The sequence below is a fragment of the Acomys russatus genome, chromosome 17, assembly GCF_903995435.1.
Source record: "Acomys russatus chromosome 17, mAcoRus1.1, whole genome shotgun sequence".
NCBI lineage: Eukaryota > Metazoa > Chordata > Mammalia > Rodentia > Muridae > Acomys > Acomys russatus.
The window spans coordinates 42,540,141-42,565,473 of NC_067153.1; the positions used below are offsets into that span (position 1 = coordinate 42,540,141).

General features: G+C 51.4%; 1 protein-coding gene across 1 annotated transcript; it reads left to right on the forward strand.

Moving 5' to 3' along the window:
* Positions 1 to 1,642: 1,642 nt before the first annotated feature.
* Gtpbp1 (GTP binding protein 1) lies at positions 1,643 to 24,261 on the forward strand. The gene is made up of 12 exons (XM_051159997.1): positions 1,643 to 1,859; positions 4,956 to 5,067; positions 11,711 to 11,891; positions 12,396 to 12,744; positions 16,765 to 16,888; positions 17,979 to 18,093; positions 19,439 to 19,583; positions 19,717 to 19,899; positions 20,598 to 20,733; positions 21,398 to 21,576; positions 22,607 to 22,807; positions 23,825 to 24,261. Exons 1-12 carry the CDS (start codon positions 1,668 to 1,670, stop codon positions 23,915 to 23,917), a joined length of 2,010 nt encoding a protein of 669 aa, XP_051015954.1. The 5' UTR covers positions 1,643 to 1,667; the 3' UTR covers positions 23,918 to 24,261.
* Positions 24,262 to 25,333: the final 1,072 nt, after the last annotated feature.

The window sequence follows — 25,333 nt, forward strand, 5'->3', positions numbered from 1 at the left end:
TCAGTTGGTAGAATGCTTGCCTATCTAAGTCTGGGGCTGGTCTCCAGCACTGGTGCTGGGGCCCACCTGATATCCCTTAGGAGGTGGAGACAGAAAAATCATGGCTAAAGGACATCTTCATTGAATGCGACATGAGTTTAAGGCCAGCCTGGGTTGCTTGAGACTCTCAAAACAACAAGAGCTGGAGAGATGGCTCAGAGTTTAAGAGCACTGACTACTTTTCCAGAAGACCTTGGTTTGATTCCCAGCACCCAAATGGAGACTAACTCTAGTCCCAAAGGGTTCCAGGCCCCATCTGGATTCCACAGGCACGCACATAGGCGGCGCACTGGTACAAACACACGCGCACGCGCGTGCGCACACAACACACGCTCACACACGCACACAGGTAAACACTCATACCCACAAATAAAAATAATAAATGAATCCCAAACAATAACAACAAACCATTAAGACCAGGTTTCCAGCACCGTCTGTACCGAGACTTGGTGATACCTATTGCAAATGAGAATACAATTCTGTTATCTCAGATAGATTCCCTGAATTCGCAGACCGCGATATTTTGAACACTTTTCTTGGTCAGTACTTCCTATGGTTCAAACCCTAAATTTTCCATACTTTCTCAGATCGCCTCTCTCTCCTCCCTCCCCCCGCCCCCCAGGACAGCTAGTATTATTAGACCTTGATAGAAACCAGAACTCACCTAACAAAGTCTAGGTTTTTTTCGGACATTGGAAACAGGAATTTCAGCCACACGGACGTTTTTGGACTGGGACTTTCCAGTAGTGACGACTGAAAAAATAACCCACAGGAACTACCTTCACAGCTCCTTGACCTTTGGCTCAGCTGTTCACCACAAACGTGGTGAGGTGTTCTACACTGGTGTCTGGGCTGTCATTTGTTCACTTTGTAGCTCTCCAAGGAGTCAATGAATGAAGCTCCCTAAGGTCAACGTTTAATTAATTGTCTTGGTCTGGCTACTATAGTATTACAACTCTTGGAATTCATAGCATCGATTCTACTATAAAAATTGCCTTGCGCATGCCAGCACGCCGGACATAGTATTGCAGCTACTGCCTACAGTCATTTGGCGTGCCAGGCTCATTTTGCAGTTTACTATCTGGGTGAGCAGCGGCCAGACGCGCGGGACCTAGGGAGGACAAGATTGGACCTTGCCCTTGTCCATCATCCTGGGCTCCAGGCGGGACTGTTTTGCAGTATGATTTGGAAGCTGGCCCCGCCTCTGGAAAGTGAGGAGGCGGTATGGGGGAGGGGAAAAGCATGGATGTCTCCTTTCATTGGGTAGCTGTCAAGTCAATCAAACCTCTGCTTCGCTATCGTTGGCGGGAAGGATCCAGGCAGGTAGCGTGCACGCCGTGTTGGCCCCTCCCGAGGTGGGACCAAGACTCCCGACGTCTACGACATTTGTTGTTGGGGTTTGAGCCTCATTAATTATTAATTAAGGTGTTTGAGACAGCTGCAGCGATTGGTGGCTGAGAGACTGGGTCACCTGTGTCCCTGATAGAGATACGTGTCACTCTCCGGAGGCGGGAGAAGCTGCGCATAAATTATTCCAACGAGGGGAGGCGGGACCGAGCATAAATTAGTTAAATGAGCCAGGGAAGGAGGGCTGGCGGCCGGCTGCGAATTAGCCTAAGTTCTTAAAGATGGCGGCGGAGCGGAGTCGCTCCCCGGTAGACTCGCCGGTGCCGGCCTCGATGTTCGCCCCCGAGCCCAGCTCTCCAGGGGGAGCCCGGGCCGCCGCGGCCGCCGCACGGCTCCACGGTGGCTTCGATTCGGACTGCAGCGAGGATGGGGAGGCGCTCAACGGCGAGCCGGAGCTGGATCTCACCAGCAAGGTAGGCCTGGGAGGCGGTGGCGGGGCTAGGGGCACTGGAAGGGGCCGGGCGGTCTCCGAGGCGACAGCGGTCAGCCAGCCGACCAGTGGCGCGGCTCAGTGGAAGGCCAGAGGGACGCAACCCGCCCACCTGCCGCGCTCCGGGACGTGCGGGGCCCGGGCCCACTTCCCGCACCCGGCAGCGTCCACCCAGCCTCCCGCGCACTCCGCTCCCGCCTGGATCGCTGCCCCTTGGCTCCGCCACGTGGAACGGGGCTCCCGAGGCCGGCCGCGCGCCCTGCGTCCCTTGTCCCCGTGTGAGCCAGCCCGCCCTCCGCAGGAGGGGTCCCCGAGACACAGGGTCTTCCTCTTTCAAGACCGTCCCGGAGGACTGAGGGTCAGGGTAGCTTGGGCAGGGGGCGGATGCTCGCGAAGACAGGTAGCCAGTGTAAAGGGATCAAGGGATGGCAGCCGTTTCTGTTCCTGATCTCTGGAAAAGAAACAGAAAGCAGTTGCCCAGTGGGCGAGAATGATATCTGAGGAGTGTCCACTTTCCGTGTCCACCCAAAGAAAATAAAAAGATGGGGCTGACGAGATGGCTCAGCAGGTAAAGGCGCTTGCCTCCTAAGTTTGACGATCTCAGTTCAATCCCTTGGACCCACCTGGTGAAGGAGAGAACTGACTCCCACAGGTTGTCCTTTGATGTCCGTAAGGACACCCGTGCCACGCGTCGCCTCCCCCGACCCCCGCCTTGTAATACAATAAAACAACAACAACAACAAACAGAAAGATAGTCAGTAAGCATGACCCGAGCCTCGGAGTGGAGCCACCTCTTGTATGCATGGAATAAAGAAGGGCGTTTTAAAATAGTGTCTTCTGAGTTGTTGAGAAGGTAGGCAGAAATTAAGATCGCACTATTTACGTGACATTGTGGAAAATAAAAAAGTAAGTATAAAATGTAACTGGTATTTAGAAGGTGTTTAACATCACTAAAGAAACCAATTCTAACTTGGGGAGACCGGGAGGGCTGGGTTTCCCTTCCAACTCTCGCCTTTAAAAAGGTTCTGAGCCGGGCGTGGTGGCGCACGCCTTTAATCCCAGTACTTGGGAGGCAGAGGCAAGCGGATCGCTGTGAGTTCGAGGCCAGCCTGGTCTACAAAGCGAGTCCAGGACAGCCAAGGCTACACAGAGAGACCCTGTCTCGAAAAAAAAAAATAATAATAATAATAATAAAATAAAAAGGTTCTGTGCGTGACCTTAAGAAAGTTTGCTTAAGAAAAGAAAGTTTGTTAACCTCTAAGTTCTCCAGCTAACCCATCAAGAGAGTATAGATGTGTTGCAAAAATTAGAGGCATATGTTAAGACATTATAGTACCAGATGCATATCAGAGACTAGGTAAATGTTTGGACTGGATAGAGGATGGTTCCCTGTGAGGACTAAAAAGCAGCTGATGGAAGATAAAGCAGCCCCACCCCCTGCCCTTCGTAGGATAATTACAATAGGGATTTTATGGAGCTTTGATGTCTGTGGCTATACTATGCAGAACAAGCCTGATCTCGTCTGGTCTCAGAAGCTAAGCAGGGTCTGTTCCGATTACCACTTGGATGGGAGATTTTATGGAGCTTTGAGAATGTTTGTGACATCTCATGGTGGCACCACTACATAAAACTTGGCTCTAAACTGCAAAGAACCTTTCCCTGCAACCTAAGTAAGCAATCCCCAACCGTTCTTTCTCCTTTTAGTCTCTACTGGGCACTTGGAAGCAAGCTAGCTAGCTTCATTTTGTCGTGGCGATCCTGTCTAGTGCCTCTAATACCGTAATGAGGGTGGCCAAGCTCAGGGAGCCCTCCATCCAAGATGCAGAGACAGTGTAACCTGGGCAGCATCAGGGTTACAGTGATGAGCTCCCATGAGTCAAATGGGCATGTTAGAAGTGGATCGGCGGGGCGTCCGTACGTGGTCAGGGAGCTGAGGAAACCCGAAAACTCAGTGGGTAATTGGGATAGAGTTGTGAAGAGGGTGGTACCTTTTTGACCGATTTATTTAATTGCCATGAGTAAGGAACTGTTACTTCATCATAGAGCTGGGGAAATCCTTTGACAGAGAGAGAGAGAGAGAGAGAAGCTGACCGTGTGGAGGAGAGAAGGAGTGGCTTGAGTGCATGTAAGTCCTGAGAGGAGTGACAGTGGATGTGTGTACCCTCACTTTAGCTAAATGTGGGAGGTGAGGCTCCAAGAGCTTCCAGCAAGAAAAACAATGATCACGGGGGGTGAGGTTCATGCGGAAGCTCTTGTAGAAATGAATGGGTGAGGATAACTTTGTAATGAGTGTTGGTCGAGCCTAGCCTAGATGCTTTTGTTTGTTGTTTTGTTGTTTTGAGACAGGCTCTCATTCTGTAGCCCAGGCTGGGTTCAGACTCAGCAGTTTTCTTGCCTCAAGCACCCCAGTGCTGGTATCACGACATGAGCCAGCCCAAATGCCTTAGATATTATGTTCTACAGACTAGAAGAGTGAGGCTCAGAGACGTTGAGTTCTTTGTGCAAGGTCACATAGCAATGACTAGAGAATGAAACCCATGTGCCTAATGGCAGCTGCCTCCCCAAGTAAGCTGCTACCCAGCTAGGGCGCTAATAATGCCAACCTCAGGGGCAGGAGGGGTTTGTTGACGAAGAGGGCCTTTTCAAGTAGTTTTCACTGTAGTAACCAAGATAGCATAGACACAGTAGAACAGAAATCTTCTGTTATTATGGGAGCACTGGGCTATGGGTGCAGGATGTGGCTGTAAGTGAGCAAAGCCTGTGTAGAGGTACAAAGCACCGCTTGACGGCATCAGACCCCATCATCTCCCTCGTTAGGGACCTCTTGTGAATCAGCGGGAGGCAGGCCGTGCACACCTCTCCTCCTGTGGGTTGTGGCACAGACATCCTCCTTTTCGTACCTCATCTGGGCCATATAAGGCTGCTCCAGGAGAGGCAGCAAGCATATGAGGGGCTGCATAGCTGTGTTCCATTAGGGGGCCCTGGTGTTTGGTCAGGGTCTTTGGTCAGGCTATTGATCATCTTTGGCTGTGACACTCCGTAGTGAGTGTGATCCTAAGGCTGTTGGTTTCTTTTCTAGCTGGTTCTAGTGAGCCCTACGTCAGAGCAGTATGACAGCCTACTTCGGCAGATGTGGGAGAGGATGGACGAGGGATGCGGAGAAACCATATATGTCATTGGGCAGGGATCAGGTGAGCATAGTTTTCCTTTCCTTTGTTTTAAGCAATTATTTAGTGTACATCTCCCCCCCCCCCCCCGCTCCCCCACCTTTTCTACTCATGTGTCTCCTGTGAAGCCACACTGTAGTATCTGCAGAGCTGTCTGGAGGGAGGGACCAGTAACTGGATGTCAGTTCCTCCCTTAGTGGTCAGGACAAGTCTGGGGTCCAGAGTCCCTACAGATGCTTCCTCTCCACCTCAGGACTCCTCTTTTGCATGCAGGGAATTGACGCTTTAAGCAACGAGACCTCTTGTCTAAGGTAAGGGAGCAAATCGTAGGTAGGTCTAGAATTAATCTTGCTTTGGGTCACTCCAGGTCTTCCTCCCCAGGCCCTGTCTATGGATCCCATCGCTTGCTATTTCCTACTCAGCTGAGAAGCTCTGTGGTTCATCTTGAAGCTACCGAGGAAAAGACACTCAGAATTCCTCTCTTCCATCAAGCTATTTTGTTTGGCCCAGACCACACTCACTGACCACTCAGTCTGGATAGCTGTGGTAACAGAAGTCCCTCCTGGCTCCCATCAGATTTGGTCAGGCTTATAGTCTTGTGACCATTCTGGTTACTGTGCTCCAACCTACTGATTGATTGCAATGGAACCTCTGGGGCCAGAAAGGGGCAGGTCCCGTGTCAGAGTCCCAGATGAGACCATCGGATTGGTTTTGTCCACTCTCCAGTCACTCCTACTTTATACCCTCCATGCCAGAACCTACTTACTACCTTCATCGTTATTATAACATCATCTTTGCTGAAGTGAAAGCAGAAATTGTTGAGGATAGCTTGCAGGAAGCCCAGGCTGGGCCTTAGGGACAGTTCTCTCTGCTTAGGAGCAACACACAGAATAGTTCTTGAGAAGTCTTGAGTCTGAGTTAGGAGCTCTCACACCCCTTCTAGGAGACTTGGGGGTGCATGCCTGTCATCCTAGTACTCAGGAGACTGAGGCAGGAGGATAGCCAATTCTAAGCCATCCTGAAACTGTCAAAATAAAAGTATAAAAAAGGGTGGAGGTGTAGCTTAGGGGCACTGCTTCATTGCCTAACTTGGGCAAGGCCTGGGTGAATCCTCAGAACTGGGGAGAAAAAATTGTTCTTCCATTATCTGACATACGTGTTAGAGATCTTCTAAAGCTTGATACTTTTCAGAGCGCTTTTGGATGCTTTAAATTTGGTTCCCTGGGCTTGTGGGGTTAGCAGCAGAATGCTTACCTAGTGTGTGCAAGGCTCTGCGTTCTACCCTCAGCAATGGGAAGCCGAAGAAAGCTGGTCCCCACTCTCAAGGAGGAAAGATGGCACGGTCACAAGTAATCTCAGAGAAAACAATATTTTAAAACGCCTCAAGATGACAACCAGGAGCACGTGGTAGTGGTGCACTCCTTTAATCCCAGCACTGGGGAGGCAGAGGCAGGTGGATCTCTGTGAGTTTGAGGCCAGCCTGGTCTACAAAGCGAGTCCAGGACAGTCAAGGCTGTCACAGACAAGCCCTGTCTCAGGGTGAGGAAAAAAAGAGATGACAAGCAGGGACAAGGCTTAGTTTCTAAATCCTATCATGCCTGCCTTATCTCCCCTCTCCTGCCACCCCTTGGCCAGGGCTCCTATCGCCTAAAAGAAGGCATGGTCAGAGAGATAGGCTAAGAGGTCACTTGTCAAGGAGGGAGGGAGTCAGTCACATTGCCAAGTGCTGCTAGACAGCCGATTCAGAAAAGGCCGGTCTACTTGGTGATAAGAAATCGATTCCCTGTCCAAGCTTGTCAGGTACATCTCTTGCCTGCCTTAAGAAGACAAACCACTCATAGGTCACTTCCTGCTTTGTAGGAAACCACATAAGGGTCAGTTTTGACAAGTGGTGGGGCGAATATTTAAAGACCCAGGCCTCTTATTTATTTACTTGTTTGTTGTAGTAGGGTCTTGCCTTGTAATCCAGGCTGGCCTTGAATTCTTAATGCTCCTGCTTTGGCCTTCCCAAAAGTCTTAGACCCTCATTTTCTCCCATCTTTTAATGCAGTCTGAGCTTGGCCATATCCAGGAACTCAGATCTAATTACCCTCCTTTGGAAGGTAAGATGTCAAAAACTCACTTGCCTGTTTCCTCCCGCCCCCGCCCCCCCACCCCCCTCCTCTTAGTGACTCCCTCAGATCTGAACGGGTTAAACAAGTTGAGCGTCAGACAGCACTGAGTCGATTGCAAGGCCCCCACAGGTCAGCTTCATCCCCAGCTGCTTCTGTGTGTTGGTGTTCATCCCTCCACCAGGGCCTTCCACCGTAGCATGGAGACAAGGAGACCTTCCTTGGAGAAATCTTTCACAGATAAGCACATGAAGACCACGGGGCTGGAGAGATGGCTCAGAGGTTAAGAGCACTGGCTGTTCTTCCAAAGGTCCTGAGTTCAATTCCCAACAACCACATGGTGGCTCACAACCATCTATAATGAGATCTGATGCTCTCTTCTGGTGTGCAGGCACACACGTAGGCAGAACACTACATAATAGTAAACAAATAAATCTTTTTTAAAAGAAAGAAAACTATGTACACAGCTGGTTGTGGTGGTGCACACCTTTAATCCCAGTACTTGGGAGGCAGAGGCAGGTGGATTGCTGTGAGTTCGAGGCCAGCCTGGTCTACAAAGCGAGTCCAGGACAGCCAGGGCTACACAGAGAAACCCTGTCTTGAAAAAGACAAAAGGAAAAAAGAAAAAAAGAAAAGAAAAACTCAAACAAATAAAAATAGGAAACTATGTACACAATCCAGGGGACTATGTGCTAATTCTGTGTATTCTTCATTTAAGGCTGAGACTTTAGGAGCAGGTCAGTAATGGTCCACTGGTTTGGGATCTGGAGCCTTGAAAGTCTGAGTTTTCCTGCTGACTTTTTTCCTTGTCTTAAGATGCAGGTAATACTGAGCTGGGCAGTGGGTACCTCTCTTCCAGAGGACCAAAGTTCCCGTGCAGGTTAGGAGGCTCACAGCCACCTGTAACTCCAGTTCCTGGAGCTCTCACACCCTATTGTGGTGTCTTTGGACACCTACACTCATGTGTACATTCCCACACATACATCTGATTAGAAATAAAATCTTTCAAAATAAGTAATTAGTAAGAAAATATGAGTATCTCATGGTTTTCTAATGAGAGTTATATGAGAACTCAGGGTGTACACTTGGCATGGAAACGTTAGCATTAGTGGTGGCGGTTTTTCAGGGTCTTAGGTTGTAGTTGATTCATTATGAGACTGCTTTGCTAAAAGAACCTCGATTGTTTCTTAAATATTAAGTCAAGACTTGAGACCTCTTTTGAAGGTTCCAGCAGGGGAACACTGTTGTTTCATTATACCCATCACTGAAGAATGGTTCTGTCAGGGAAGGTCGTCCTCTTCAATTGAGTACAACTTGTGGAGGGACACATGGAGCACTGAGAGAGGGAGGGGACACTTGCCTAGCCAGCCACATCAGGCTAATCAACCCTGGTGATCAGTGGAGTGACAGATGGCACAGCAAGGGGCGCGGGGCAGTATTTGTGGGAGTCAGGAGCAGCCACACTGAGGAGCTGCTTCTCTGTGAGCAGTGGTGAGTGGGCAGAGGAAACCACATGCACGGCAGCCCCGAGGCACGGGAGGCGTGGAGGCATGGGAGATGGGTATTTGGGGGGCCAGACGTACTGTAGTCGGCAGAGGAGAATGTGACGTGCAGAGGGAATGGACAGGTTAGGCAGGTCCAGTTACGGCCCTTGAATGCCATGCCAAAGAGCTGAGGCTTGTGTCCCCAAAGCCCGGCAGCTGCCACAGCACCTTGAGTAGAAAATGCTGTGGGGAGGGTAAGCGAGCTGGCAGCACAGAAATCTGATGAGGGTTGGCAGGGTCTTTAGTAACTGGACTCTGGCTTTTCTCCTTGGCTTTTGTCTACTTCTAACTTGCTAGACAAAGGAAATGTGACCACCTGAGAGCTCCGATGGTCAAGGTGACATTGGTGCTGGCCCCTAGCTTGCAAGGCGGCAAGGGAAGTGTGTAGTCGGATGAGGATGGCAATTTCCCCTAATTTCGAAGGTGCTAGAGCTCAGCCGTGCATTTGGAGCCCTTCTGCCCTCTGCCCAGCTGCTCTAACGTGGTTCAGTTGTCTGAAGATTTTCCAGACATTTGAGGACTTAAAGTAGGAAAGGTATTCACCAGAGAACGGTTAAGATGTGGTCCCCGTCCTCAAGATGCATCTGTGTAGTTGGGGGAGCATGTGTCTAAAAATGTCTTTGCACAAGGGCAGGAAGTGGCAAATGCCGGCAGGAAGGCCAGTGCTTGTGCAGTTTGCTGGGTCACTTGCACTGGGGTAGAGCTGATGTGGGGAGCCTGTGGGTGGGGGAGGGGCTTAAAGGAGGTGGAGCTGGAAGGCATTCTGTTGGTTCCGGAAAGTCATTCAGAGATTTTGATGTGAAAGAGGCAGTGTAAGAGCTATGGTTTCGCCGGGCGTGGTGGCGCACGCCTTCAATCCCAGCACCCGGGAATGCAGAGGCAGGCGGATCGCTGTGAGTTCGAGTCCAGGAAGGCCAAGGCTACACAGAGAAACCCTGTCTCAAAAAACCAAAAAAAAAAAAAAAAAAAAAAAAAAAGAGCTATGGTTTCTTTGGGAGCTTAAATGTATGAGTTCTGTGCTGGGTGGACTGTGCTGGGTGGCGCAGGGGAAGACTCAGACTAGGGTCACTGAGACCAGGTATTCAATAGGAGATGGGCCTGAATCAGGCAGCAAAAGAGGGACACCGTTGGGAACTGGAGTCGGCAGGGCCTGACTGGTGAGGGGGTTATGCTCAAATGACCAGAAGCAAAGTATTGTCTTTATTAGGCTGGGGATAGCAAGAGCAGGAGGGATAGCTAGGCAGCAGGAGGGACAGCGGGGAAGGAAAAGCATCTAGGTATGGAGTCAGAAGACCTCAGTTTACACCGTGGCCCCCCTGCAGTCTCCCAGCTCCAAAATAGCTGGTTTCTGTTTACCTTGCTTTTCTTCCTTCCCTCATTCCTCTTTTCTGTTTGTTTGAGGGGAGCCTCACACTTAGGGTTCTCTTGTTCATCCTCTCAAGTGCTGGGATTGTCCAGCTGCTTACTCCGCTGTTAAAAGGCTGCAGCCCAGCCTACCTCACAGGTTGCAGGGAGTGCCCAGTGCTTCCTTGGTGCCGGTCATTTACACCACTGTTTGAAGGGTGAGTGGCTAAGCCTGACTATCAGACTTCTAGGAGATCTCATCCAGGCCACTGCATTCCATACAGAGCTTGGAGAGGGTGCCAGGGCTGGATAAGAATGTTCTTGAAGTCTTCACCACTGTCAAGGTGAGGCCATAGAAGGAGATAGTTAAGGGGAAAGGTTGGAAGAAGAAGAGCGCCTTTAGTGGGCGGGCTGGCAGATGCTGGCAATCAGGGCACAGGGGCAGGGGAAACATCAAGAGAATTCTGGCTGAGTGTTGTATGATGGGAAGCCACTGGTGACGTTTGGTGACAGCAGCTGCTCTAAGAGTGGTAAGTTCAGCACACTGGGGACAAACGTCAGCAAGGGTTGGCTTATATTCTGAGTTCCTTGGTGGTCAGAAGAATTGAGGAGAAGCTTGGTAGCTCAGAATGTGAGCAGTCCATGAGAGAGAAGTGGCTTTCCTTACCTTGGAATTGATGAGCTTGATTTAGGGAACTTGAAGAGGAGGAGGAACAGGAACAGGCTTGGCCTGACAAGGTCCCTCCCTGGATGATGCAACAGAGGATGGTACCCTGCTCCAGGATTTACTTAGAAGGAACTGAGGGGCTGAGGGAGCGGTGGGCACTGAACTCTGTCCTACATGGAAACACCTGGTGCATTGCTGGCCTTAGACTACAGGGAGCTAGCTGTTAGTCTCTTCCTGCCTACTGCCATGTCCTGGGCTCAAATCCTTTTTCCAGCTATTGACTGTCTCTAAGATAACCTGGGCACACGCCCATCTCCCTCCATCTTCCTGCCCTCCTTGCTTGCCTAGGGCATTGGAACTTCTCCCTGCTGGGCTCCTGCTTCTGAACTCTTGCTTTTTGCCTAGAAGGTCTTCCTGCCCACCTTGCTCTGACCATGCTATTGTCCTGCCTGTCCCCCAAGCCTTGGTGCAAAAAGTTTGTTGCCATCTGCTGTGATACCAGCTTCCACTCCCTTGTCGCTTCCCGACTCCGTTCTGCTCCCTGCACACCGTGCATCTTCTTAGGCCCCGGCTTTGCTTCTCTGCCGTAGTGCCTGTCTCAAGGCCTGAAGACCCAATTTGGGCTCAGCACACCTCGAGCTGCCCTCTACATGCCTGGGCCGGGCTTTGCATTCTCTTCCTTCAGTTCTACAGGGTAATGCTCCAGTCACAGTGATTAATTTTTTATGCTCCCCATTTGGGGCTGTGAGCCCACTTAGGGCTCCTGTGTTCCCAGCACCCAGTATGAAGGTTGGCATAAGTTCAAGGAGAATCTTGTGAATGAATTACCCAGTGCCCTGCTAAGGGGAAGCTTGTGGCACTGTCATGCATTAGCTCTGTGTGTACCTGGGCTGTCACTGGGTTTCTGCAGTGCCAGGAGGGAGTCTGTTTAGGTAGGGTTGAGTGGCCGGCTTATTGGTCAGGACTCCCTCTCCTGCTGATGTCCGGGCTCTTGTCACCAGATGGAACAGAGTACGGGCTGAGTGAAGCTGACATGGAGGCTTCCTACGCCACAGTGAAGAGCATGGCGGAGCAGATAGACGCTGATGTCATCCTCTTGCGTGAGCGTCAAGAAGCTGGTGGCCGTGTACGCGATTACCTAGTCAGGAAACGAGTTGGAGACAATGACTTCCTGGAGGTCAGGTGAGGTCTCAGAACATTTGCAGGGGCCCTGCTACATGACTTGGGCCTACCACGCAGAGTGTGGTAGAACCTGTGGCCCTTGTCTGTCAGCTCTACCTCTTCATAAGATGTGAGAGTGTGAGGACTCGCCATGGCAGTCCTGCTCTGTTTCTGAGTCCCTCTCTAGGTATTCCATCTGGCACATATAGGAGAAGGCCCAGCCATGCCTTCTGTGGCCACCTTGTGGCTCTGTTCAGTATACTATTGCTTGAGGCTAGAAGCCAGAGCCGGAGAGATTCTTTGTGCCTTCCTCAGCAATGGGCTTAGGGCTGGGTGTTAAAGGAGCCATGACTCCTGACTAACTTTGTACTGCTCCCTGAGAACAGCTCCAGGAAGCTCCCTCTGCTCATCCAGGAACAGGGAAGTCCTGAGCCAGAGTGCTGGGGTGAGCCTGCACTCGGGGCCCAGTCTCTGGCTGCGCAGTCTCCTCAGGAGCTAACTCACACTGTCTTCATGTCCATGCAGGGTGGCAGTGGTGGGCAACGTGGACGCTGGCAAAAGTACACTCCTGGGAGTCCTGACACACGGGGAGCTGGACAATGGCCGCGGCTTTGCCCGCCAGAAACTCTTCCGCCACAAACATGAGATTGAGTCTGGTCGAACCAGCAGTGTGGGCAATGACATTCTGGGCTTTGACAGTGAAGGCAACGTAGTCAACAAACCCGACAGCCACGGTGGCAGCCTGGAGTGGACAAAGATCTGCGAGAAATCCACCAAGGTGATCACCTTCATCGACTTGGCTGGCCATGAGAAGTACCTCAAGACCACTGTTTTTGGCATGACTGGCCATTTGCCTGACTTCTGCATGCTCATGGTAAGTGTAGGGTCCCTCAGGAGGGGATCTGAGGTGCTATGCAAAGATTGGGGCCTGTTAGTGGGGATAGCATGACAACTTTGGGGTCTCAGGGAGCCCAGTCCTCTGAACTCTGTGGTCTCCACAGGTATTAGCCTTTCTCCTGCAATTAGAGCAGGGAGGGGACCTCTCAGTATAAAGCAAGGTGTCTCTTGCAGGTTTCATTTTTGAAGAGGCACAGAGGCCTTTTTTATTTTTATTTTTTTCTTTAATGCCTTCCTGAGCCTTGAGGTACTTCCAGAGAGTGACCCTCAGGGTAGCACCCTCTGAGATCAGCCTGGGGAAGAAAGGAAAAGAGCACGTCAGGCGCCAAGGGCAGCAGTCAGCAGGGGATGAGGTGGTGTCTTCAGGACCTGGGAGGGAGACGTGGAACCATGTTCAGCCCTTCAGGGAGGCTGCTATGGGCCTGGCCCTGTGCTCACCTGGTGGCACGCACAGTGGGAAGCAGGCCTCCTGGTCCTAGGGTTCCCAGAGAGCTTATGCTCAGGAGTTGGAGCAGCTTGCCATGGGACGGCACTGAAAAGGAGAAGGGCAGGGGCTTGGCTTGTGTGTGCTCTGCCGAGCTTCCTGTGCTTTGTGCACAGCTTGAAGGGAGAGGGAAAGAGGGAGAGACGTTTTCCTCTCCCAAGTCCTTTCAAAGCCCCTCCGCCCTCCTGGCTCCTCAGCTGTGCTAACAGTGTGGCCAACACAGGCATCTGCTCCTAGAAAACTTGCTCAAGTTGCTCCACAAACAGGTTCTGAGGCAGCCTCCAGCTGGAGCGGAGAAGGCTACCCACCGCCCCCTGCCCGCACTTCTTGGGATCCCAGCGTTGCTCTCACTTCTTTGAACCTTCCAAAAGGCTGTCCTCCATTCTCTTGACCACAGAAGGCTGCCGTACCAGCAGGCATGTCTGCAAGTTACATAGGAGCTATTGGGCTGTAGCTATTAAGAAGGGTTTGGAGGGTGAGGAAGATGGCTCAATGGGTATAGGGGCTTGCCAAGCAAACCTGGTACCCTGAGTTTGATCCCCAGCACCTACATAAAGGTAGAACAGAACCCACCCACTTCACCTAGTTGTCTTCTTACCTGCTACATGTGTGATCGCTACGTGCATGTGTGCGTGCACACACCAATACAAATTTTTAAATTTTTAATTTAAAAAAATTTTATGTATTTGGGTGTTTTGCCTGCGTGTCTGTCTATGTACCACATGGGTGCCCAGTGCCTACAGAGGTCAGAAGAGGGTGTCAAAGTCCCCAGCAATTAGATTATAGCTAGTTGTCAGCTGCCTTGTGGTTGCTAGGAATTGAATCTGGGACCTCTGGAAGAGCAACCAGTGCGCTTAACTGCTAAACCACCTTTCCACCCCCAATAACAATAATTTTTAAAAAATCCTACCCTGCAGGTATTTTGTTATTATTTTATTTTTTTGTGTTTTGAGGCAAAGTTTCTATGTGCAGCCCTGGCTGTCCTGGAACTAGCTCTGTAGACTAGGCTGGCCTCAAACTCAGAGAGATATGACTGCCTTGGCCTCCCCGGTGCTGGGATTAAAGGCATGTGCCACTGCCACCACCAATACCAACACTACCACTACCTGCTATATTTTTTGATCATGAAGGGTTTGGAAACCAACATTGTGCGTGTGTGTGTGTGTGTGTGTGTGCGCACATGCGCGTGTTTGTTTTGTAACTAACTAGCATGTGTAATAATTTGCCACTTGTGAGGTCCAGGGTATTTTTGTGCATGCATACAGCGTGTATGAGCTATATCATATGGTTAGCATTTCCTGGAGAACACTTCCTGTTGTGCCAGAGCCTAAGGCATGTTCCCTTATCGTGCCTTTGCTTAGAGACTCAAGTTGTGCATACAGTAAACAGCATTTCCTAACTGAGCTGTAATGAGTAAGGGCAGTGATGGGATGGATAGCCTGCACCCCAAACAGATTTTTCCTGTCACTTTTAGGCCACCATCCATTTATTAAACTTCTGTAGACAGCAGACAGATAACTGTATGTGGTGGTACCTCATGCCTAGAATCCCAGCCCTTGAGAAGTGGAGGCAGGGGGATCATGACTTTGAGGCCAGCCTGGATTACATACTCGTACCATTTCTTTTTCTGTTTTAAATAAATAAATAACAAAACCAAGGAGCTTTCATGGTAGTGTTTCACAGAGATGAATTTCCAAGGAAAAAGTAATCATAGAAACCAATAGAGCAGCACTCTGAGCTCAGCCTGGGACCATGACACCAGTCGGCTCTGGGTGGGAAGGGAGTGACCGGCAATTGGCCAGCTGGAGGGTCCCTAACTCGGGCAGGCAGCAGCCAGTCAGGACCCCTGTGGCCTCCGCCAGCAAGTGAACGCTACACAGTGAAGATGCCCTGGCATGTTCAAAGTGCCACACAGGCTCGGGGTGACAGTTTCTCTCACAGTTGTGTTTAGTAAGCACTCACTGACATGGCCCGAAAATACAAGGCAACAAAGAAGGCCAGCCTGGCGGCTCAGTGGGTGACGGCAGCAGCGGCTGCCCAGCCCGACAGCCAGCCGCGCTGGAGCCCTGGGAGAGCCCACTCCTGAGGCTGCCCTCCAGTCTCCCAAACCCACGGCGGCATGCCTAACCACCACCACCTGCACACACACAAGTGTACACACACACACACACACACACACACACACACACACACACATACACACACACACACACAAGCCTTCTTTTAAAAAGTAATTTCTGAGACCATTTTATTATAGCCCTTGCTAGCCTAGAACTTGCTTCATAGATGGGGCTGGCCTTGAATTCACAGTGATCCACCTGCCTTTGCCTCCCAAATTCTGGGATTAAATATGTTTTTAAAAAGGCAACAGAGAGCCGTAGTAGGAAGTTTTCATTCATTCCTTAAGTTCTTGGTGTCCAGCCAGAGACACTTTTTTAAGGTTTATTTATTTTTTATTTTCTGTTTATGAGCATTTTGCGTACGTGCATGCATGTATTTGTACTATGTATGTAGTGTCCAAAAGGGGGCATAGGATCCCTTGGAACTGGGGTTTTGGACAGTTGTGAGGCACTGTGTAGGTACCGAGTCCTCTGCAGCCATCTCTCCAGCCCCAGGGATACTCTGTACTCATACTGGCGTCAAATCTCAGGTGACCCTCTAAAGCGGAAGTGGTCTGCCTGCGCACAGCTGTGTTAACTGTAGACAAGAGTGTCAAACTGAATGCACTTTGGGGACTGTAGAAGCTTGTGTTTCCCAGACTGCTTGCTGTTATTATTATTTACAGGGTGCCTCTGGTCTTTTGTTGGGTGTTTGTTAGTTAGTTTGTTTTTATTTTTACCTGATACATAATCCTGATTCCCTTCTGAGAAGACAAATGTTGTCTTCATAAACACCTGACCTCTGCACCTTTTAAAAAATTTTTTATTTATTTACAATGTATACAGTGCTCTGCCTGCATGTACACCTGCACACCAGAAGAGGGCACCAGATCTCATTTTAGATGGTTGTGAGCCACCATGTGGCTGTTGGGAATTGAACTCAGAACCTCTGGAAAAGCAATCAGTACTCAACTTCTGAGCCATCTCTCCAGCTCTTTTGCTGTTGGTTTGATTGAGGTTTTTGTTTGTTTGTTTCGTTGGTTGGTTTTGTTTTGGTTTGGTTTTTTGCAGTACTGAGAACTGAACCTCTGGTCTGTGCTGCAAGGCAGAGTCTACCTCTGAGCTACAGCCCAGCCCTTTGTTTACTTTTTTTTTTTTTCTAGATAGGGTGTCACTTAGTTTCCCAGGCTGGCCCAGAAGGTTCTCCGTAGCTCAGGCAGGCCTCAAACTCAGGCTTCTGAGAGGCTGGGGCCGCAGACTTTAGTCACCAGGACCTGCTTTTCAGGATAAGTCTCCATTACCAGGGCTTGGTTAAATGAACTGCACCCAGCCCAGCGCTTACCCGCAGGCCAGGTCCCTTGGCCACCCAGCAGCAGTCTGTCTTCCTTGTCCTGACAGTTCCTTTCTGCGGCAGGTGGGCAGCAATGCTGGCATCGTGGGGATGACCAAAGAGCACTTGGGCTTGGCATTGGCACTCAATGTACCTGTCTTTGTGGTTGTCACTAAGATTGACATGTGTCCTGCCAACATCCTTCAAGGTAAGTGAAACAGCTGCAGCAGCCTCTGGGCTTGCCCATGCTGCATTTCTGGGCGGCCTGCTTCGGAGCCTCAGCCCAGCACTGACTGCATCCTTGTCTGTGCGAGATTAGCCTCAGTGTCCATCAGCCCCAGTCCTCTACTTCTCCCTCTCCTTTTTACCTCCCTTTGGTTTTGGTTTGGTTTTGGTTTTCCGAGACAGGATTTCTCTGTATAACAAGAGCCCTGGCTATCTTGGACTCGCTCTGTAGACCAGGCTGGCTTCAAACCCACAGAGATCTGCCTGCCTCTGCCTCCCAAGTGCTAGGATTAAAGGTGTGCACCACTGTGCCAGCTGTTCTTTTTAGCTTTTGATCTAAGCAAAGCCTAGAATTTACCTCTGTTCTTTTTCCCTCCTGGTTCCAAGTACAGGATCTATAGAGTCGCTGCCTCAGCCGGCATTGGGGTGCACCACTGAAGAAGCAGGGAGCCTAGTGATCTTTAGCTGCCAAAGCTTCCACTTGGGCCTTAAGATGAGGCCTCGTCACTTTTCCCTTGGTGCTGCAAGTTGAATGGAACACTGTCTCATTAGGTCTCACAAAAGGCGTCCCTGCAGCTGGCCTGTGGCACACGGCTTTAATCCCAACACACAGGAGCCAGAGGCAGGTGGCTCTCTGAGAGCTCTAGGCCAGTCTGGTCGATAGAGTGAGTTCTAGGACAGGCAGGGCTACATAGAGGAACTCTATCTTGAAAAACAAAACACACACAAAAAGGGACCTTTATAGATTTGTAAATGCCCAGGATATTCCCAAGATGAGACCTCCCAGGAAGCAGAGCATTGTGGGAAAGAACATTGTCCTCAGGAACCCAAGTCACTTGTCTGTATGTCTAGACTCAATGAGAGAAGAGGCCCACGTGTGCTCTCTGTATTCTAGCAGCATGTGCCCCTCCAGCTTTGATCCGCCTTTTTGCTTCTCCAGGCATTGTGGCATGTAACACTGGTCCGTCTGTCTGTCTGTCTGTGCATCAGTATTGAGTGCACTCGTCTTACCCTGGAAGTCCGGCCAGAGAGAAGGCTGTGTCCCCTAATTCTGTTCCATTTCACCCTTTAAGAAACCCTGAAGCTGCTACAGCGCCTGCTGAAGTCACCAGGCTGTCGGAAGATCCCTGTCTTGGTACAGAGCAAAGACGATGTGATTGTCACAGCCTCCAACTTCAGCTCTGAGAGGTGAGGAGGCTGGGCTGAGCTGAGGAAGCACCTGCCTCTAGGCAGGCACCCTTGCCAGTCAGGCCACAGAGACAGGCAGTCAAGCATGATCTCATGGGCATGGTTGGAGGAAATAGTCAGCTCTGTCTTCACACAGCCTCCTAGGCCAGCAGTGTTGCTCAGAGCCTGTATTGGGTAACTCACATTCTGAATTACTGGCCTCTCGGTGGTTGGAGTCCCAGTTGGGACATCAGCATCCTTACCTTGGAAATGGGGATGTTTTAACTTCCTGGATTAGCCAGGGTTCTCTAGAAGCACAGAACCAGTGGAAAGGATATATGCTCCATGGGACATGTTAGGTTGGTTTACATGCTATAGGCTGAGTAGTTCCAACAGTGGACCTGTTGGCTTATTTTTATTTTTTGTTTGTTTGCTTTTTGGGACAGGATCTCTCTGCATAGTCCATGCTGTCCTGGAACTCACTTTGTTGACCAGGCTGGCCTTGAACTCAGAGAGATCCACCTGCCTCTGGCTCCAGAGTGCTGGGACTACAGGCATATGCCACTATGCCTAGCCTTCTCTCTCAGATGTCTCTGTATCTGTGCCCAGTGCCCTGAACTGACCACTCCTAGGGGAGTTGCCATCACCAGGCATTCTAGGGGCCTCCTGGGGTTCTGCCAGCCACAACCCTGCCCACCTTGGGAGAAGGGCCTCCTTGCTTCTTCCCAGAAATAGCCTCAGCCCCATCCAGGTACTTGCTTCTTAGTGGGTTCTAGACCCAGGCACGTTGGCAACAACCCTCATGCTCCCCCAGAGGGTGCTTGAGCACTGGAAGTCATGAGTATAGCAGCCTGTGCCCGACCAGTGGGACAGTCATTTCATGACTCACTGACATTTTATACTGTTTCTCAAAAGCTCTCTAATCACAGGTCAGTTTGGCGTTTATGCAACAAGTCTTTTCATTGCATAAATGCTTAATTGAGCATTGTTGTGGCAGGCTTTTCTTCCACATGTTAATGCTCCTGGATTCAGATGTTGATTTGAGCATCGTCCAGGGCTCTTCAGCTCGTTTCTCCAAGGCCATCCTTAGATGACTGTTCCCTCCTTTGCCCAGGCCTTGTTGGGAGCCACCTGCCTCCTCACGCGGTCTGTGCTCTACAGCATCTGTACAGTATCATGAGGGGTTATGTTTCAGGGGTACAGCCCCCACACCCCCCTTGCAGTCCGTAGCCTGTGAAGGCACTCAGGAATGTGGAGTTCCTGATGTCAAGACAAGTCACAGAGTAGAGCCAAAGGGACAAGGTGACTGCCGAGAGCTCTTGGCTGCCCGAGTGCCTCTCTTCCTTATTTCTTCTCTTCCATTTAGGATGTGCCCGATATTCCAGATCTCCAATGTCACAGGTGAGAACCTCGATCTGCTCAAGATGTTCCTCAACCTCCTGTCGCCCCGAACCAGCTACAGGGAGGAAGAGCCTGCTGAGTTCCAGATAGATGATACCTACTCTGTCCCCGTGAGTGCCTCTGGGTGGGACTGACTGCGCAGGGTGGGTGGCTGCTGGGCGCCTCCTGGGCGCCTCCCACTCTCACTGAGGAGTGAGTCTGCGGTAGGAATGGTCAACTAGGTTGAGGTCTTCTGCTCGGCAGGGTGTGGGGACAGTGGTGTCCGGGACCACACTGAGGGGCCTGATCAAGCTGAATGACACACTGCTGCTGGGCCCGGATCCCTTGGGCAACTTCCTGTCCATTGCTGTCAAGTCCATCCATCGCAAGCGCATGCCTGTCAAGGAGGTCCGGGGGGGCCAGACGGCCTCCTTTGCACTGAAGAAGGTGAGTGAGGATAATTCCAGAAACTCCCCTTGAGCTCTAGGTCTGAGCCAAATCTTTTGGCTCAGTGTGGGCTACTGACCCTGTTTTCACAGAGGAGGCTGAGGTTCATGGCGACATAGTGACTTTTCCAAGCCAGGAAAGTGCCTGTCTCCTGAGCTCTGCTCCTCCTCCTGTGGCCTGAGCAGTTGTCACTTGCTCACAGTGCAGTCAGAGAGGAGTAGCTCTCCTGCACATGGCACCATCCTCCTTAGGGTTAGGATGGGTGGGATCTGTGCCACATACTCTTGCCACTGGGTCTTCCATCTCCTGGGGTTTGGGGCTGAGTGCTAGCTCTGGGGTCACCTTCCTGAAAGCCAAAATGACAGGGGGAAATGGGGTATGGTTCGTCTTGTCCAGTGGTCAGGTTATGCTCCCTGATTCCTTCCCGAATGCTTGCCTGCCTGTGCTCTTGCCCATCCTTCAGGGCCAGGCAGCTGGACGGCCGAGCTCCTGAGCAGTCTTCATGCCTCTGGTAGTAGTGTGTAGCTCACTGCTCACCACTGAGGCTGCCTTGTGCTGCCTGCATTCGGTGGTGGTGAGGGGCAGGGCTGAGTTGGAGTGCTTCCACTCCTGCAGAGATGTCTTGATCTCTAGGACCAGGCTGGGTAAACCTGAAAGACACCATGGCCCTTGAGCTATGTTCTCTTTTTTCCTTTCAGATAAAGCGTTCATCCATCCGGAAAGGCATGGTGATGGTTTCCCCACGCCTGAATCCCCAGGCCTCCTGGGAATTTGAGGCTGAGATTCTTGTCCTCCACCACCCCACCACAATTAGTCCACGCTACCAAGCCATGGGTAGGTGTCCAAGGTCCTGCCAGCCCCAGAGGTTCTGTGCTGGCACCCTCCCAAAGGGGCTCCCGCAACCTAAGCCCAGTGCTTCGACTCAGGCAAGGCAGCGCTCTATTCATTCCTGCAGTTCATCCTCTGAGCAACACTAGTTGCTCAGTCCTGCAGATGCTCTAAGACCCAGACCTGTCTGCAGGGACCTTGTGTGCCAGTATTCGTTTAGCCAAGGTTGTTGAGCATAGCTGTGTGCCTGGTGGTATAAAAGTGATAGGAACAGGGGGCTGGAGAGATGGCTCAGAAGTTAAGAGCACTGGCTGTTCTTCCAAAAGTTCAATTCCCAGCAGCCACATAGTGGCTCACATCCATCTATTATGAAATCTAGTGTCCTCTTCTGGCCTGAAGGTGTACATGCAGATAGAGCACTGTATAAAAAATAATTTTTTTTTTTAAGGTGTTAGGAACAGTCTGTGGGAAGGCATTTGTGCACACAGAGGCACTCAACCTCTGCCACTTAGGCCTTGGAAGGGGAGAGATAGGGAGGAAGCAGATTCAGATCTGAAAGTAGGCTGCCCTGCTGTATCTGGCTTTCAGAGCGCTTGTCCTGCCCTGGACATACAGCTCTAGGCTGAAGGCACAGGGTAGGTCATGCATGTCCTGACTCTGCTCTTGGCAGTACACTGTGGGAGCATCCGGCAGACAGCTACCATTCTGAGCATGGATAAAGACTGTCTGCGCACAGGAGACAAGGCCACTGTCCACTTTCGCTTCATCAAGACCCCTGAGTACCTGCACATAGACCAGCGGCTGGTGTTCCGGGAAGGTCGCACCAAGGCTGTTGGCACCATCACCAAGGTATGATGGGATAACTTCACCTGCCCAAGGGCGCTTAAGTTCAGCACAGTCCAGCAACCATGGTCACCACAAGCTCCTCTTGGGAGCCCTGGAGTGGTCTTTGCTTGCCCAGGATCTATCCCTAGGCTTGTCTTGAGCTTTGAAGGCTGTCATGAAGGAAAGAAGGTGGCGTGGGAGTAGGATTCTCCTCCATAGCAGGCAATGGGACAGTGTCTGAGGAGCCAGAATTGGCCTCTGAGGTGCCTGCTACCTCTGGGCCTTGGGGTTTGCTTGGACTGTGCCTGAGGCCTTCCCACAGCCTGGGAGATACATTTGGAGTGAGTGCTGGGTATTGAAGGTCGTCCCATGATGCTTGAGTTGTTTTTTCTGGAGCACACCTTTTGCCTGCTGTGGACCTCACCCATGATTTTGGGTAGGACTTTTGGTAGAGGATTTGACCCCTGCCCCATATAGAGGCAGACATGGTGGCTTTCGTGTCTGCCACTGGAATGATCCTCAGGCTGCCTTTTCTTCCTGAGAAGCTTCCCTCTGGCCTGTCTTTGAGGATCTGGGCTTCTCGACAGTGTGGTAGAGGCTACAGCGCCCATGGTAGTGTCTTGTGGAACCCTGCCAGTCTTCCTCCCTGCGTCTTTGAGATTGAACTTGGGCCACAAGGAAGATTCCAAGGCAGTTGCTCCTAGGTGGTAGCTTATGATGTTGGACAGGCGTTTGTTTTTGTTTCTTCAGGGAGCCTGAAGTTTCAGCATGGTCCAGAGCAGCTCTGGGCAGCCCAGACCCTGGCTCGGGAGTTGCCTGAGGGCAGGGTGGCAGAGGCTCAGAGAACTCTGCGGGAGTTGCAGCAGGGCCCAGAAAGGGCTGGAGCCTTTCCAGGCAGGGAGAAGCAGGGCAGGGCATCGAAACTAGTCCTGTGGTCCTGGCCTCAGAGTGGGCATGGAGGCCTCTTTGCCCCGCCGCCTGGGATGGCCCTTTCTGTCTTCCTTGTTCAGGCTGGACAGACAGCCCTGACCTTCTCTCCGCTTGGCCTCCACAGCTCCTCCAGACAACCAACAACTCCCCTATGAACTCAAAGCCCCAGCAGATTAAAATGCAGTCCACAAAAAAGGGTCCCCTGAGCAAACGAGAAGAAGGAGGTCCATCTGGTGTGTCCGCGGCAGGAGCGCCCCCAGCCGGGGATGAAGTTTCCTCGCTGGGGTCTACACAGGCTTCCACATCCAGTGGTCTCCAGCCACAGGTAAGCAGAGCTTCTTACGGCCTCTGGCATGGGGGTGGGATTGGCAAGGCTGATAATCTAATTGGTCCTGATTTGCATTTGGTTTTAATCAAATAAAACAGAATAGAAAAGTGTCAAGGTTCCCCTTTTTGTTGTTTTGATTTTTTGTTTTGTTTTGTTTTTTGTTTTTCGAGACAGGGTTTCTCTGTGTTAGACATGTCTGTCTGGGACTTGCCTTGTAGACCAGGCTGGCCTCAAATTCACAGTCTCTGCCTCCCAAGTGCTGGGATTAAAGGTGTGTACCACCGTTCCTGGCAATTTTTTTTTTTTAAGTAAGATCTCACTCTGTAGGGCAGACTGGCCTGAAATTCATTATATAGGTTAAACCAGCCTTGAACTCAAGGCTGTCTTCCTCAGCTTTTTTGATGCTAAGATCACACCTATGAGCCACCACGCCCAGCCAAGGCTTCCCCTTCATAATAAGAATATATGTGGGTGTGCTGGTGCTGTTGGCTGAGCTCCCACACCCCTGAGAGACACTGCCTGAGAGGCTCCTCATTCACCTCAGCATGAGGGTGGTGGCCTTCGCCAGGTTGTGGTACCGCGTGTGCGTCATTATATTACTCACCTGCCTGGTCTTTCTAGTTCTTTCTGACCTAACAGAGGCCTAGTACCCCTCTCCCTGATGCCTGCCCCGTGTTGTTTTCTCTCTGGTCTTGTTGGAATAGGCCTCCATATGTGTTACAATTGCACAGGACTATGCCCACTCTTTTCTGCCTCCTCTCCAATGCTCCCTCCCTCCTTCCCCCTTGCAGTCCCCTGCCCTAATGTGGTTTCCGGGCCCCTGCCAGGTAGCAGTGATGCTTGTTGACCTCTGTTCCCTTTATGCTTCTGCCCAGCTCCCCCGCCATGAGCACACATCTCCATGCCTGCCAGGAGGACCCCATTTCCTTGTAAACTCCTGACCAGGTTAGGGCTGCTGCCTGGCCCTGCTGTAGAGGAGCTTCGCTTCTCAAGTGCCTGCTTTCTTTCTTTTAGCCCAAGCCCAGCAGTGGGGGCCGGCGACGAGGGGGCCAGCGCCACAAGGTGAAGTCCCAGGGGGCCTGTGTGACTCCTGCCAGCAGCTGCTGAATGTTCCCCTGGTCCACTTGACCACCCATGAGATCCTCACTGCTCACTGGCCACTGCTCACCAGCTGGGCAGAGCATCTTTGACCGCCACCCACCCACTCCAGCCCACAGCCAGAGCATCCTTGTTGCCACACCCCCGTTTTGCAAGGGGGATTGTAATTTATAAGATGAAGAGGGACCAGATGTCCAAGGACTGACCATCTCCCACCTGCCTTCTTCCTTATATCTTTCGTACATCTGGGCCCTTAATTTCTATCTTTTTATTATATATCTCTGTCGTGTGTGTGTGTGTGTGTGAGTGTGTGTGTGTGTGTGTGTGTGTGTGTGTGTGTGTGTGTGTGTGTGTGTGTGTGTTACATAGGAGGTGTGTGCAGGAGTGCAGCTAACCCTGTCAGTCTCCATTTCAGTCCTGGCTGGCCACCAGCCTCCGAAAGCTGCCTGTCTGTCCTTCCATCCGTCTGCATCTGTCTCGATGAGATCCTCAGGAGCCCAGGGCACCTGTCCTCCCTGGCCATTTGCCCCTGTTAGCCAGAAGCCCCTCTTTGGAGCTGACCTGGGTTCAGGGATCCCCTAATCTACGATGTGGGGAGTTTAACAGAAAGTGGTGGCCTCCCCTATTTCTCTTTTTCCCTCCTAAGCTCCCAAGCAGGTAACTCTAAACGCTCTTCAGTGGCACTTGTGATGTGTGGAGGGCGTGGTGACTGTGTTGTAGGACTGCCCACCCTGACTCTTGACCCTTGCCCTGGATCCAAAGACCTGGGTGGGCTTCCCCGTGGAGACAATCTTGGGCTTGCCTGGCTGGCCCTAGCTGCTCTGGCTTCTGTACGTGCTGGAGGCTCTTCCTGTTTCCACTTACATCTCTGGCTGAGCTCAGCGTGGGGGACTAGACTGGGTCTGAGTCTTCCTGCAGTCGGGTTTTGGTGAGGGAGGTACTCCTGAGTTGAGCCAGGACTAGAAACCCTCCTTCCCCACCTCACCCCAACACAGCTGCCATCCCAGCACTGAAGGGCCTGAGCCCAGATCCCCCGATGAGGGTGTGCAAGGGCAGGTGGCAGTGCAGACTTGTAGGCCATTAGAAGGCCAGCCTGCTGCTAGGGTATGGTGGGGTGGGCAAGGCCAGTGTGGATAGAGTGCTGCACCACGACCTCAGGCTGGGGTGCTCTCTCTCAGCCAGGACAGATGCCCAGCTGGCTGGGTCCCTCTTCAGCCCCACCTCCCCACCCAAGCTCTCTCTTGTCCTCTGCTCCTGACTGTTCTTACCTCCCGTCCCTTCCTTCTAGCTGTTTCTAGTTACCACTGCCCCATGGCCATGAACTGACCAGACCAGCATTCACAATAAAAGTTTGTTCTAAGTTGACAGTGTCATGTTCCCTGCCCAGCCCTCCAGGTGGAGGTGCTGCCATGGGGACACTGTAAT